This window comes from Sminthopsis crassicaudata, chromosome 2, assembly GCF_048593235.1.
Source record: "Sminthopsis crassicaudata isolate SCR6 chromosome 2, ASM4859323v1, whole genome shotgun sequence".
Taxonomy (NCBI): Eukaryota; Metazoa; Chordata; class Mammalia; order Dasyuromorphia; family Dasyuridae; genus Sminthopsis; species Sminthopsis crassicaudata.
In genome coordinates, this window is record NC_133618.1 from 574724501 (window position 1) to 574737136 (window position 12636).

Consider the following 12636-nt stretch of genomic DNA (forward strand, 5'->3'; position numbering starts at 1 on the left):
AATTAGGAGATAAGTGCAACAGTTCATAATTGAGGTGATGAGGGCCTAATAGCTATATGAGTGGAGAGGGAATAGAAGTTTTTGTCATGGTAGAATCAATAACTGTTTTTACCTTATCTTTGTACCCCTGAGCAAACTGGTGTCTGGCATAGAGTATTTAATAAATGCCTGCTGACTGATTTCAAATGGTAGGGCAGGGGAATTAGAAGATAAAGGATAATTCCAAAGTTGAGAACCAAACAGTCAACCTATACTTAAGGCTTATACAATCTGCAGACCACTGAAAAATCAAGTGAAGGCAGATGACTAGCTCTTCTTGTTTTAGGCTATAGAAATAATTCAATTCCCCGTCCCTATGATCTTCCCACTATACCAGAATTATGTACAGGGCAAGCTGCACATAAACATCAGTAAGGCAGTATACAAATACTATCAAGATTTACTTTTATTGAATGTCATATTCAGGGCTGGCTTTACATATATGTAAGTAGAACAGGCATTTGCTTACATGATATGGTTTGTGGAGCACAGGGAAGGTCAGGTTACCACCTACCTCCCCAATCTCTTGCCAGCCTCAGTGCCTAAAATTCCAAAGATTTTAATTCCCAAGATTTTTTTTCTCTCCCTTAATGTAAATATTTCTTGAAATTGCCTCATTACTCTTTACTAGTCATTTTCAACCTAAGGCAAATTACTTCTTGTTTTAGCATAATAGCTAATGGAGAAGAGTTTTTTGATGGGATAAAATATATATGTTCCTAGGAGTAGGAAGGAGAAGGATATTTGGGAAAGGCAGACTTCTTTACTATGAGAAGGCTGTGAAGGTGGAAATGCCAAGAAGGTAGATAATAATCACCTAAAAGAAAGGCTTAATTATCACTATCATGCTTTGACTCATTCGAAGGTTGTGACACTCTTTAATAATACTTCTACTTCAATAAAGTAGCTCCTTTTCTACAAAATATTGAAGACAATCTTGTAAAAAAGTCAAAATGTTACTCTTATTAGATCAAAGGATTGAGAACCAGAAGAGACCTCAGAGAAATCATCTAACCCAACTTCTTTATTTCACAAATAATGATTTCTAAGGATAAGTTAAGTGAACTGTCCAAGTTCAATCCATGAGAACTAGTGTTGGAACTTAAGTAAGTGCTCTGAGTTCAAAAATGGAGTAAATTTTCTACTATACTGAACTTCCTCTTTTCAGGAAGGCAGTAGTAACACAGGGCAATTCATTAAGAGCGAATAACCCAGAACTTTTAAGAGTGAAGTTAAGTAATTACCACTTCTCTTGAACAAAAACGTAATTACAATATCCATCATAATGGAGTTATAAAAATAGAGGAAAGATTTTTTTTTAAAATTCGCACAATTACTGAGTTTATACAAGATATATCAGGTTTCATGTTTGGTAAAGAATGATGTAAAATAAGTCTAAGTTATTATGTCTCTAAGAACCAAAATATACTGATGTTTTACAAAATGATTGGAAAGAAAGGCCTGAAACTAAGTTTTAAAATTATGCAGTGCACTTGAATTTCAATCCTGTTTAAGTGAATGGGAAGAATATCTCTCTCCTGCCTGCCACCCACCAGCAAAGCTATACTACAATATAATGCAAAAAAATCAGATGTACACCCCCTTAATCCAAAAATAAAATTTCTTTGCTTATTTTACATATTTATTCTTGTCTTCCTTTTGTTACTAGTATAGAACTAGACCTTTAAAATAGGCATTCACATAGTACAGTTATTATTTCAAAATCATCAAAGTCAAGTGAAAGGTAAATGTGTTTCAGCTGCTGTTAAATATAATATTTTTGTAAGCTAAATAGAACTGTCTCTTAATGAATTACTACATTAAAGTCTGCAAAATTCCAAAAATAATCACATCCATCCATATTTATAGATATTCCTTTAACTTTGAAAAAAAGCAAAGTTTTTTTCCTATTCCTAATTATGCCTATGTTACAAACTTATGGTCACAGGCAGTTTTACATAGAAAATAAGTAAAATTCAATGCACTAATAAAATATGAAATAAAGATGAATTTGAGGTAGAAGTTGAACAATGTAGTCCATAACTTCTCTACAAGATTTATCATTCCCAATTACTATCACTTCTTTTTAGTTTAGTTGTATACAACAGCCTCAAGTTGTCTAATATTATCTATACAACACCATACAGAAAAAAACTTAACTAAACAGAAGAAATAGGCAAGCTTTTGACATGTTAGAAGAGAATGTAATTGGTTTTACTTCTTGGCTGCTAACATTAACAGTATCCAAAAGGAGGCCGTTGATTATAACCATATTGTCCATACTGATGATGGTAGTAAGGTTCTTGTCTATGCTGCTGATAGTTGTTACCCCAGGGTCTTCCATGCCACTGATTAGATCGATTGTCACTTGGCCAACCTCGCCTGCCATCCCTTCCCCGAAAGTGTCTGTTATCTTGCAACCTATAACAAAAAAGGCACCTATGGTTTAGCATTCTTTTATAAAAGCACAAATCATAAAGTCTTGGATTCAACTATGTCATCAGCATAATTCCCTTTTGCATATCCCAGAACACTTTTTTTTTCTTTATTACAGTGTTGAAACACTACGGCTAATCATAAAATTACTCCAAAGTTCAAATTATATTTCAAAACACCAATCAACTGTACACAGAATTAACAAGACATATTTTAATTTCATCTCATACTATCACTAATGAAAACTATTTTATAATGCTTAAACATTTGCCAAGAATTTTACGCACAATCTTGTTAAAAAAGAGAAGTAGTACTTTACTACTTGCCTATGCTAAAATGTTAAATAAAATGTTATTTTTATTTTATCACCAGGGGCAGCTAGATGGCACAGTCGATAGAGCACTGAAATCAGGAAGACCCGAGTTCAAATCTGGCATCAGACACTTAATACTTACTATGTGACTCTAGGCAAGTCACTTAACCCAATTATCTCCCCCCCAAATAAACAAATGAATAAAATCAGGTATTTTATCAATTCTCTCCTCACCCTCACCCCTGGCAAAAATAAAAACAAAATAATTGCCTTCTTTTGAGAAAAACCCAAACCTAAATTATTTAAACCTGAAGTATTTTTGGGAAACAAATCTGTTTAGTTCCATTTGTTAAGAGAAGATATTGTTTAACCCATAGAAAATAAATACTATTAAGTTAAATGTATTTGAAAAACAAACAAACAAAAACATGCATGTATGAAGGTCCTAGGGACAAGAGAGTTTAACGTCAGTGTTTTCTTTTTTCAAATAGTAGTTCACAGTCAAGTTACAGAATGAATTGACTCTGCTTCCAGCTAGGTGACCCAGTGGATAGAGCACCAGCTCTAAAGTCAGGAGAACCTGAGTTCAAATCTGGCCTCAGACACTTAATATTTCCTTGCTGTATGTCCCTGGGCAAGTTAATTACCTCAGCCAAAAAAAAAAAAAAAAAAAAAAAAGAAAAAGATACTTTCTTTTTTTTTTTTTTTTTCATGTTGGAATGACATATATTCTATTTTTTTTTATTTTTACAGTTGAAGAAATAGAGTCCCAGAGAAATAAATGATTTCCCCAACATCACATAAGAAAGAGTGGGAAACTAGGATTTGAACAGATTTCAAATTCAGAATTCTTTCTATTATGCCACAATGCTTCCTCTCACATTTAGATATGTATGTAAACCTAAATTTCTGACTACTGAAGAAAACAACCACTTGAGTCATCTGAAATGTCGAACATATAAATATCTAAAATGATTTTTTATAAAAACACAATAAATATCTAAACAAAAAGCAATAAGGTGATGAAAAGTACAAATGAAGTGGTCAGTCAACTGACAGAGTGTTTACACCCCAGAGGAAAGCAAAAAGTAAATTATCACATGGAAAAATGCACAACTTCAGTAGCAATTTAAAAAAAAATCAAACCCCTTTAAGGAGCTACTTATTATTATTTATATTTGTTATCAAAGAAGAAAAAATAAATTAAAAAAATGTCAGAGGGTGACCTCCATCAGAGTTGTAGAGAAACAACTACCTTATATGTTGCTGCTGGTACTCTAAATTGGTCCGGGCTTCCCACAGAGCAATCTGGCAGAATGGAATAAGAACTAGAAAAAAAAGCTATACATCCCCTTTGGCCTGGTAATTCCACTTTGGGAACTATGCTAGGCAAGGAAATAACTCAAAAGGAGGGTGGGTGGGAAGTATTTCACAAATGGATTTTCAGAGCAGTGCTATTTTTTTTTTTTTACTTAATTTTTTATTATATATATATTTTTTATAATATTATCCCTTGTATTCATTTTTCCAAATTATCCCCCCCTCCCTCTATTCCCTCCCCCCGATGAAAAAGATACTTTCTAAAGGATTGAAATTACCTATTAAAATATGCATTCTAGGATTAGGTATATTTTATTTGGTCAAATGTCTGTTATTTTAATATATAATTTGAAAAGAGAACTTATTGAAAAGAGGACACAAATAGGACAATTTTGCTATTGTGTTAAATTACATTTTAAAAACACAGTGTAATAAGAGTTTGCAGTTTCACGTGTAATCCTTTTTTCCCCCCTATTTTCTATACAATGACATTTTTAAAAAATTAGTTAAAAAAGAAAATCATACCGATTGCCTCTGTTCCTTTGATTACCACTAGATCTACTATTCCACTCTTCAACAATTGGAGGGGAATCTAGAGGGCGTTTCAGGTATTCTTGATACTCTGTATCATCTTCTGTGAATCGATTGGCAAACATCTCTTCAAAATTTGGAACAGCATCAGATGTGTCAGTCATCCTGAGAATCTTTTACAAAACAAAAATATTAGTTGGGGAACATTACTTTTAAAATATCTAGAGACAGCAAGATAGTACAGTGGATAGAAAGGCAAGAAGGCCTGACTTCAAATCCTTCAAATCACTGTCACCTACAAGTGATCATTTGTCAAGAAAATGAAATAACCTAATGTGCAAAACTGCTTTGTAAACCTTAAAGCACTATATGAATGCTAGCTAGTATTATCTGCAGAAAGCACTATATGAATGCCAGCTAGTGTATCTGTAGTGACAGGAGTATTTTTCTTTCTAATTAGTGAATAACCAGGTTGCAAGTAGAGTTTTTATATAGTCTTGCTCTCAATGGCTCATTATGGCACAGAGGAGAACTTGGAATCTCAAAAGCAATGCCAATGTAATGGCATGTATATCTAACAAAGTGGAAATCTTCAAGAAAGAGTTTGGTGACAGACTGTTACCTGAAGACCAACCAAATAAATTGAGAGGTTTGTCCCCAGAAACTTTTTTTCTTGCCCCAATCTCACCCCCCCCCAAAAAAAATACACTCTACACTGTATTTTCCTCTGGTCGAAGGAAAACCAACACAGAAGTGTAATCACTTGATCCTTGAAAATATAAATTTTTGTAGATATTTTAAAAACCTGTAAAAGGGCTTAAAATCAAATATATTTAAGTTTAACACAACTACATTACACAAATGTACCCTATGTACTCATATCAGATCTTGCATTTTTAATTTTTTTTTCCTCGTCTTTGTTTTACCCATCCATACTTAGTACAGATCCTGGCACAGAATAGCTTATTAATAAAAGAACATGTGGTCTCTCCCTTTCAGATATTTCCTGAAGATGAACTGGGAACCTGCCCAAACTCAGTTATTCAAGGCAATCTGTAATATTTTATTTAAAATGTAATGTTCTCTGTTGAGGTTTTCTGGGGGTCTCTGGGAGCAGCTTTCCTTTCTGTTCAGTAATCACCACACAAGTAGCCAGGGGTTAAAGTCCAAATCCTCTGTTGTCTCTTCCCAAGTCTTGTCTTCTTTCCTGGGGCCAATTAGCTTTCTTAAGGCCTATCTCTCTCCATGGTTCCGAGAGCTTGAGCTCCTGAATCCCCCCAAATCCAAAGGTTTGTGCTTCAGCCTCCAGCCACAACAAAGGTAGAAGATCGAATGAACCAGTCTCTGCCTTCCAGAGCTTCTAGTATGCTTATCTCTTTTGGCCCTGAGAACTTCTAGCTCTACACTGAATATACATCAATCATTATATCACAAGGAAACCATTATTTGTTGTAGGATTAAATCAATACTACACTAGATTTAACCATAGTCTCAATTCCACTTAGTACCTTGTTTCAAGTTCTGGCCCAGAACATCTCCTTGTAGGATTAAATCAATCATACTGAAGCATGCTAAATTAGATAACTATTGTCTCTATCAATTATACTGACTTAGTACCTTGTAAGACAAGTTCAGAATTCTGGCCCATATAACAGCAATCCTCTCACCCTTCCTCCAGAAAGGATCTATATTCCTTCATCTGTAGCATTAATAAATACTTGTTGATCCATTGGTTGTGACAAATACAAATTGGCTCTTATTGATGGGGATGTAAATTGTGTATTCTGGTTAGCAAAACTAAGACCAGCTATAAAAATAAAATATAAATTGTTTTTAAATGTCATTTGCAATGCCTCTCTCACTTCATAGCAGAGGTGGTAGTGGAGGTAGGGTTATTAGGAAGTATTCCAAAATGGCATATACTGTGTCCCTTTCTTTTTTAGTCATTGTTCTAAAGGAAGGCTTTATTTGGAAATGAATGTGCTAAAGAAACAAAACACTTTAATAAAAAAAAAAAGTTAGAAGCAGAGGAAGATAGGAAAAAAAATGCCATTTACAGATCATTTTCATCATACTTTCAAGTTAAATAAATGTAAAAACTGCACTCAAGAGCTTATATACTTTTAAGGTCAATGTAACAGTCCTACTAGATAAATGTGCATCAGTATTGTCCATCAAGCTTTTGCTGCCATGGTTAGATTGCTATTCCCTATAATATAATTTGCCTGTTGAAGGCAGTTCATTGAGTATGCTGCCTCTCTCAGACTAGAATGATAAACTATATATAGAATAATGCCCACTAGCCAGCAAGGATTTGTCATTCTAGTGGCAATGCAATGTGACACATAAAGTACCCAAGTCTGAGTATCAAATTTTTTGCTTTTTCCTAACTAATTCATCTGTCTCAAAACTCAAACTTTAAACAGGTCTTAGTACAAAGTTGGTTATTTAAGGGAAGAAAGAAACAGCAGAAAATATAGACTTGGTATATCAACCAAAGACTACTGTACCAGCTATCTTTACATAGACAGGACCAACAAATATTTATTAAACATCTTTATAAGGTACAATGCTAAATGTTGTGCAAAATATAATGGAGGGTCCTTGTCCTCAAGGCCCAAGTTATTTTTTATTCTTTACAGTTCTAAGTTTAAAATAAAACCTCTAGGGCTGTCATAACATACCAAAAAAATCAAAACAAAACAAAACAAACTTGTGAATTTTGAAGGAAACAGTTCTGGAACTGAAATACCTAAATTTTCACTAAAATTATTTTCTTTTATACCAACATAGCAAGTTCATGACCACATTAAAAATCAAACACAAAAATCTTAATTCAAGTACAAAATTACTTGTTACTACCAAACCATATAAAGATAACTTCAAAAATAGGCATTTGGAAAGAAACCCAAGTCACTTAACATTCTTTTCTGCTCAGAATTCTTAAGACTACTAAAAGTTGCTTATATTAAAATTTCAAATCTAAAGGTGACTGTCACTGAAATTTAATTTACATCTGGCAATAGCCTCACTCTTGAAGGAAAACCTGACTTAGTTCTTTAAGGACAAATGAGGTTAGTTATTTCTTATTCTTTATTTTACCATTATTTTATATTATATATCAATAATATTAATAAACATTAATATATATCTATTTATTTTATTATTCTTTATTCTCTTTGCCTGTCTTGGGGGGAAGGGGCGAGTAGAGAAGAGAGAATTACGAGGTAATGTATTTTTCATACTGCCACTTTGATGATACTGGGATTTACCCCGCTTCATTCATAGGCTTAAAGTTTATTCCCTCATCCAACAAGTGGGACAGTGTCCCTTTATTAGTACCATCAATTCAACAAAATTACTGAGTAAATGACATGTATGAGATATGATGAAGAATAGAAAGCCTAGGTCTCTGCCCTCAAGATGCTTACATTCTAACACGGGGTCTGTTCTGCCATAGAAGTGCATCGTAGATGTAAACATCGAAGTCACCTTTTTAATCTTTCCTGTTTAAATCTTCACCTTTCACTCATACTCCAAGTCTCCACATCCATTTCTGTCTGTTCCCACACATTACCTTGGTACTTGATAAGCTTGTATAGATCCTAGAATTCACTTGTATACTTCCATGTTATTTTCTATTTCTGGTAATGAAGGTTCTTCCAAAGAAGTCCACTACTGAAATATATGCTTTTTCCTATTATTGTAATATTTTATTACTATTGTAATATTTTATTACTGTTGTAATATTTTAATTACTGCTGTAATATTTTAATTACTGTTGTAATATTTTAATGTTTTTATCACTATTGTAATATTTTAATATTTTTATCATTTTGTAATATTTTATTTTTATTACTATTGTAATTTTGTAACATTTTTATCACTATTGTAATATTTTAATATTTTTATCACTATTGTAATATTTTACTATTTTTATTACTACTGTAACATTGAAGGCTCAAAACATTTCCACAGATTTATTCATTCAAAAGGATGGCAGCATATATCCTAATATTAAAATGGAGACTCTCGTCTAACACAATTATCAGTAATTACTGCCATTCTAACAGTGGTAAGTAACCTTACCAAATTCACAGAGCAATGTAAAAAACAAAACTCAAGTTTCCTGGTACTTTCAATCATTACTCTCATATATACCCACCTTCTAAACACAAAGATTCTCCACCACGGCTTTGGTTACAGATTTTAAAGTTTGCAGGAATCCCAACCTCATGCCAGAACCACTTAAATATTTTACTTCAATTATTTAAATCCTCTATCTCCAAATTAGTTTAAATTTAAATAATTAAAAACATCAAACCCTAACTCAGTGGCCTACAATCATGGCCTTTCAAGCGACCCAGTTCTATCCATCACCCAAAGTTCTACGTTAATCACTCGTTGTTATTAAGGACATAGTCAGCATTTCAGCCTCTAGGAAAATAAGATCAGCAACGTCAGCTCCTCCGCTCTACTTTTACTAGACATGTAAGAGGGAGAGTCCCGGGGAGGTCCGTGGGGCGCACTTAAGATGAGTAACTCGCATTTCCTGTACATACGACTTCAAGAACAGTCTTACCTACCTCGGCGGCTTAGGGCCGTTATACAATTAGAGGCCTTTTTTGGGTGAAGAAATAGAGGAGTCCTTGATAAAAGACACGAAACAATAAACATTAAGAACGGCGGTCGGGGGGAGCGCGGGGACCGCTACCAGCTCCCACATTTCATTAAATAGTCTCCCTAGAGAGCCAAGAACACAGGCTGGGCTGTGCAGTGTAAAGAACACCAGCCTTCGGGGGAGTCACGGCCCCCAAGGTGCTAGAACAGTTTTCAGGGCTTTTTTGCTGGAATGCAAAGGGACGAGGAGGGGCGCCCGATCCTCGAGCTCGCCCTCAAACCGGCCAGGAGCGGAGCACCTCTGCAGGTAGCTCAGATCGGCCCGCCCACGCTGCCCAGATCGGCCCCAGAGTCCGGGGTAACCCGCGAGCCACGCAGGACTGGTCCCCCTCCCCCCACTCCCACGGTCGCGCGCATCACCAACTCACCGCTTCGGTTCTCAGGCCACCAACCTCCGGAGCCACTTCCGGTGTTCGTCTGGGCAACAAGGAGACTTCCGGTTGAGATCTTCGCTGAACGCATTTCCGCTTCCGCTTGCTCGGAAGAGGTGGTGTTCGAGACCCGGATGTTGGTCTGTCAATCCGTGAATTCCGCATTGTGTTAAGTTCTTTATATCCTCCGAGAGGGGACAAAATAAAGAACCTGATCAGTGATGCTGATGGCGTTAAGCCGTGATGTATTTTTCCCTTTTTTAGGGAGGGGAAAGAGTATTAAATAAATTAGATTGGTGCTCTATCCACTGCGCCACTTCGCTGCCCTCACGATAGTAATTTTGATCTTTGTTCTTGTTACTGGATTCTGATAACTCTGGAGAAGAGAGGGAGGCTGAAGGCTGCATAGCTCTGCCTCACTCAATTCCAATTCATGACATCACCCTTTAAGAAGGAAGGATGAACACTGAGGTACCACCTCACATCTCTCAGATTGGCTAAGATCACAGGAGAAGATAATGACAAATAATGGAGGGGATGTGGGAACACTGGGACACTGATATATTGTTGGTGGAGTTGTGAATGGATCTAACCATTCTGGAGAGCAATCTGGAACTATGCCCAAAAAGTTATCAAACTGTGCCTACCCTTTGATCCAGTAGTGTCTTTATTAGGCATGTAGGTCATAAATCAGGGGAAAGGACCCCCAGGTGTAAAAATGTTTGTGGCAGCCTGTAGCGAGCTGTCGTCTCCAGAAGCTGTTGGATCGCTCTCTGGGAAGAGATCTGCTGTGTCTACTCAAATCTCTCAGACAGATTCTTCTTCCTGTAGTGAACCGTTGTCTCCAGGCAGTTGCTGTTAACTCTTGTCCAGAGAAGTGACTTCCCTTCCTGCAGAGAGCCCCGTCAGGCCTGATGTAATGCAGAGACCTCTTCTATCTCTGGGTGTCCTCTCTTTTATCCTCCCAGAGAATGGGCGTGGGATAATGCAAGGGCTTCTGGGAAGAACCACTTCAGCCAATGAGCTTGCTCCTTCTATCAAGTCAACCTGAGTTCTCACCTTGTAATTGTCCAGACAACCTGAATTCTCACCTTGTCACTATCCAGACAACCTGAGTTCTCACCTTGTAATTGTCCAGACAACCTGAATTCTCACCTTGTCACTATCCAGACAACCTGAGTTCTCACCTTGTAATTGTCCAGACAACCTGAATTCTCACCTTGTCACTATCCAGACAACCTGAGTTCTCACCTTGTAATTGTCCAGACAACCTGAATTCTCACCTTGTCACTATCCAGACAACCTGAGTTCTCACCTAGTAATCCTAACAGCAGCCCTTTTTGTGGTGGCAAAAAACTGGAAACTACATGGATGCCCATCAGTAGGAGAATGGCTGAATAAGTTGTGGTATGTGAATGTTATGGAATATTGTTGTTCTGTAAGAAATGACCAGCAGGATGATTCCAGAAAGGCCTAGAGAGACTGACAAGAACTGATGCTGAGGGAAATGAGGAGAACCAGGAGATCATTGTACATGGCAACAAGAAGATTATACAATGATCAGTTCTGATGGACGTGGCTCTCTTCAGCAATGAGATGATTGAGGCCAGTTCCAATGGTCTTGTGATGAAGAGAGCCATCTACATCCAGAGAGGATTGTGGGAACTGAGTGTGGATCACAACATAGCATTTTTATTCTTTTGGTTGTTTACTTGCATTTTGTTTTTTTCTCATTTTTTTTTTCTTTTTGATCTGATTTTTCTTGTGCAGCATGATAATTTTAGAAATATGTGTAGAAGAATTGCACATGTTTAACGTATATTATTTACCATCTAGGGGAGCAGATGAGGGAAAGGAGGGGAAAATTTGGAATACAAGGTTTGTGAGGGTCAATGTTGAAAAATTATTCATGCATATGTTTTGAAAATAAAAAGCTTTAATAAAAACATAATGAAGGATAAACATCAGGAAGTCATGAATCCATTTGAAATTTAATTTGATATAATGTGCAGGATACAGCGCTAGCTATTCATTTTTTTTGCTCCCCCCATTTGCTAGGGCCATGCCTTTTAAGTTATCTTCCATCTAAACTGTTATCTCTTATGTTCTGATTTATGTATTTGTTTCCCTATTAGTACTCTTTGAGTATGGGAAGTGCTTTTTCTTTTTCTTTGTATCCAATATTTGGATACGGGAACAAGCACTTATTCATCGCTTGATTATCTATGTCATTTTCCTTAAATTCTCAATAGAAGATCCATGCAGTGCTCTATGTGGAATCTTTTCTGGTTCTTGTTTTGTGGAAACCTGTGTAACATCTTGATTGCTTATCTGTTAAGCCCCACATGGTCTGTGCATTTATTTTATCAGTCATTATATATAATGTCTTTTATACCACTTGTCATGTGGGAGTAAGCACTGAAAATATTATAAGTTAATCACACCCACTATTCTGGGTCAAGCCTAAATTAGCCAATATGTTGATTAAAGTTCAAGGGTTAAAATTAAATAAGGCATTCATGGACAATAGAATGCAACAAAACAACTTTACTGGTAAGACATAAGATGATTAATTTGAAAAGATACTAAAATAAAACATTACTTCCCTCTCAAAATCACCACTATAATTAGTTAGTTGAGAAATGTATTCCCAGCAATGTTAGGTGAAACGTCTGTCACCAATTCCCAGTTGGCTAGATTTTTAAATACTTCAGGGGCAAGATAGCCAAATGGCCCTTCACCACCTTAAAGAACCAGCAAATATCTTTATAACTGTTGATCCATATGCAAAATTAGGAATCATTTTCCTAAGGAGAAAGGTTAAAGATTAAGGGCCCAAGAGAAAGGAAGGAAAAGTAAAGGCTCTATCTCTGGGGTCAGGGAAGAACTTGGACATGGCCCACCCTCAGATTTGCAGATTCAGTACACCAGCAGTTCCTTCTCAAC

At 36.0% G+C, this 12636-nt stretch overlaps 1 protein-coding gene across 3 annotated transcripts; it reads right to left on the reverse strand.

Annotated features, from left to right (window-relative positions):
- Positions 1–427: 427 nt before the first annotated feature.
- Positions 428–11651, reverse strand: RAMAC (RNA guanine-7 methyltransferase activating subunit). 3 transcript variants are annotated; one of them, XM_074295292.1, is made up of 4 exons: positions 9688–9735; positions 9226–9287; positions 4634–4812; positions 428–2460 (listed from the first exon to the last, which is right to left on the reverse strand). In XM_074295292.1, exons 3-4 carry the CDS (start codon positions 4801–4803, stop codon positions 2274–2276), a joined length of 357 nt encoding a protein of 118 aa, XP_074151393.1. In that variant the 5' UTR covers positions 4804–4812; positions 9226–9287; positions 9688–9735; the 3' UTR covers positions 428–2273. The 3 variants fall into 3 exon arrangements, with proteins under 3 accessions (XP_074151393.1, XP_074151392.1, XP_074151394.1); XM_074295291.1 differs by lacking the exon at positions 9226–9287 and having other exon boundaries at positions 9688–11651; XM_074295293.1 differs by lacking the exon at positions 9688–9735 and having other exon boundaries at positions 9226–9357.
- Positions 11652–12636: the final 985 nt, after the last annotated feature.

Bases quoted from the DNA above. Each gene is read 5' to 3' on its own strand.
- RAMAC (XM_074295291.1), bottom strand. From the start codon at position 9,855: ATGCGGAATTCACGGATTGACAGACCAACATCCGGGTCTCGAACACCA. The intron at 4,813-9,687 runs GTGAGTTGGTGA...GTTTTGTAAAAG, and splicing joins GTGGCCTGAGAACCGAAGCG to ATTCTCAGGATGACTGACAC. The intron at 2,461-4,633 runs GTATGATTTTCT...TTTTTGTTATAG, and splicing joins CAAAGGAACAGAGGCAATCG to GTTGCAAGATAACAGACACT.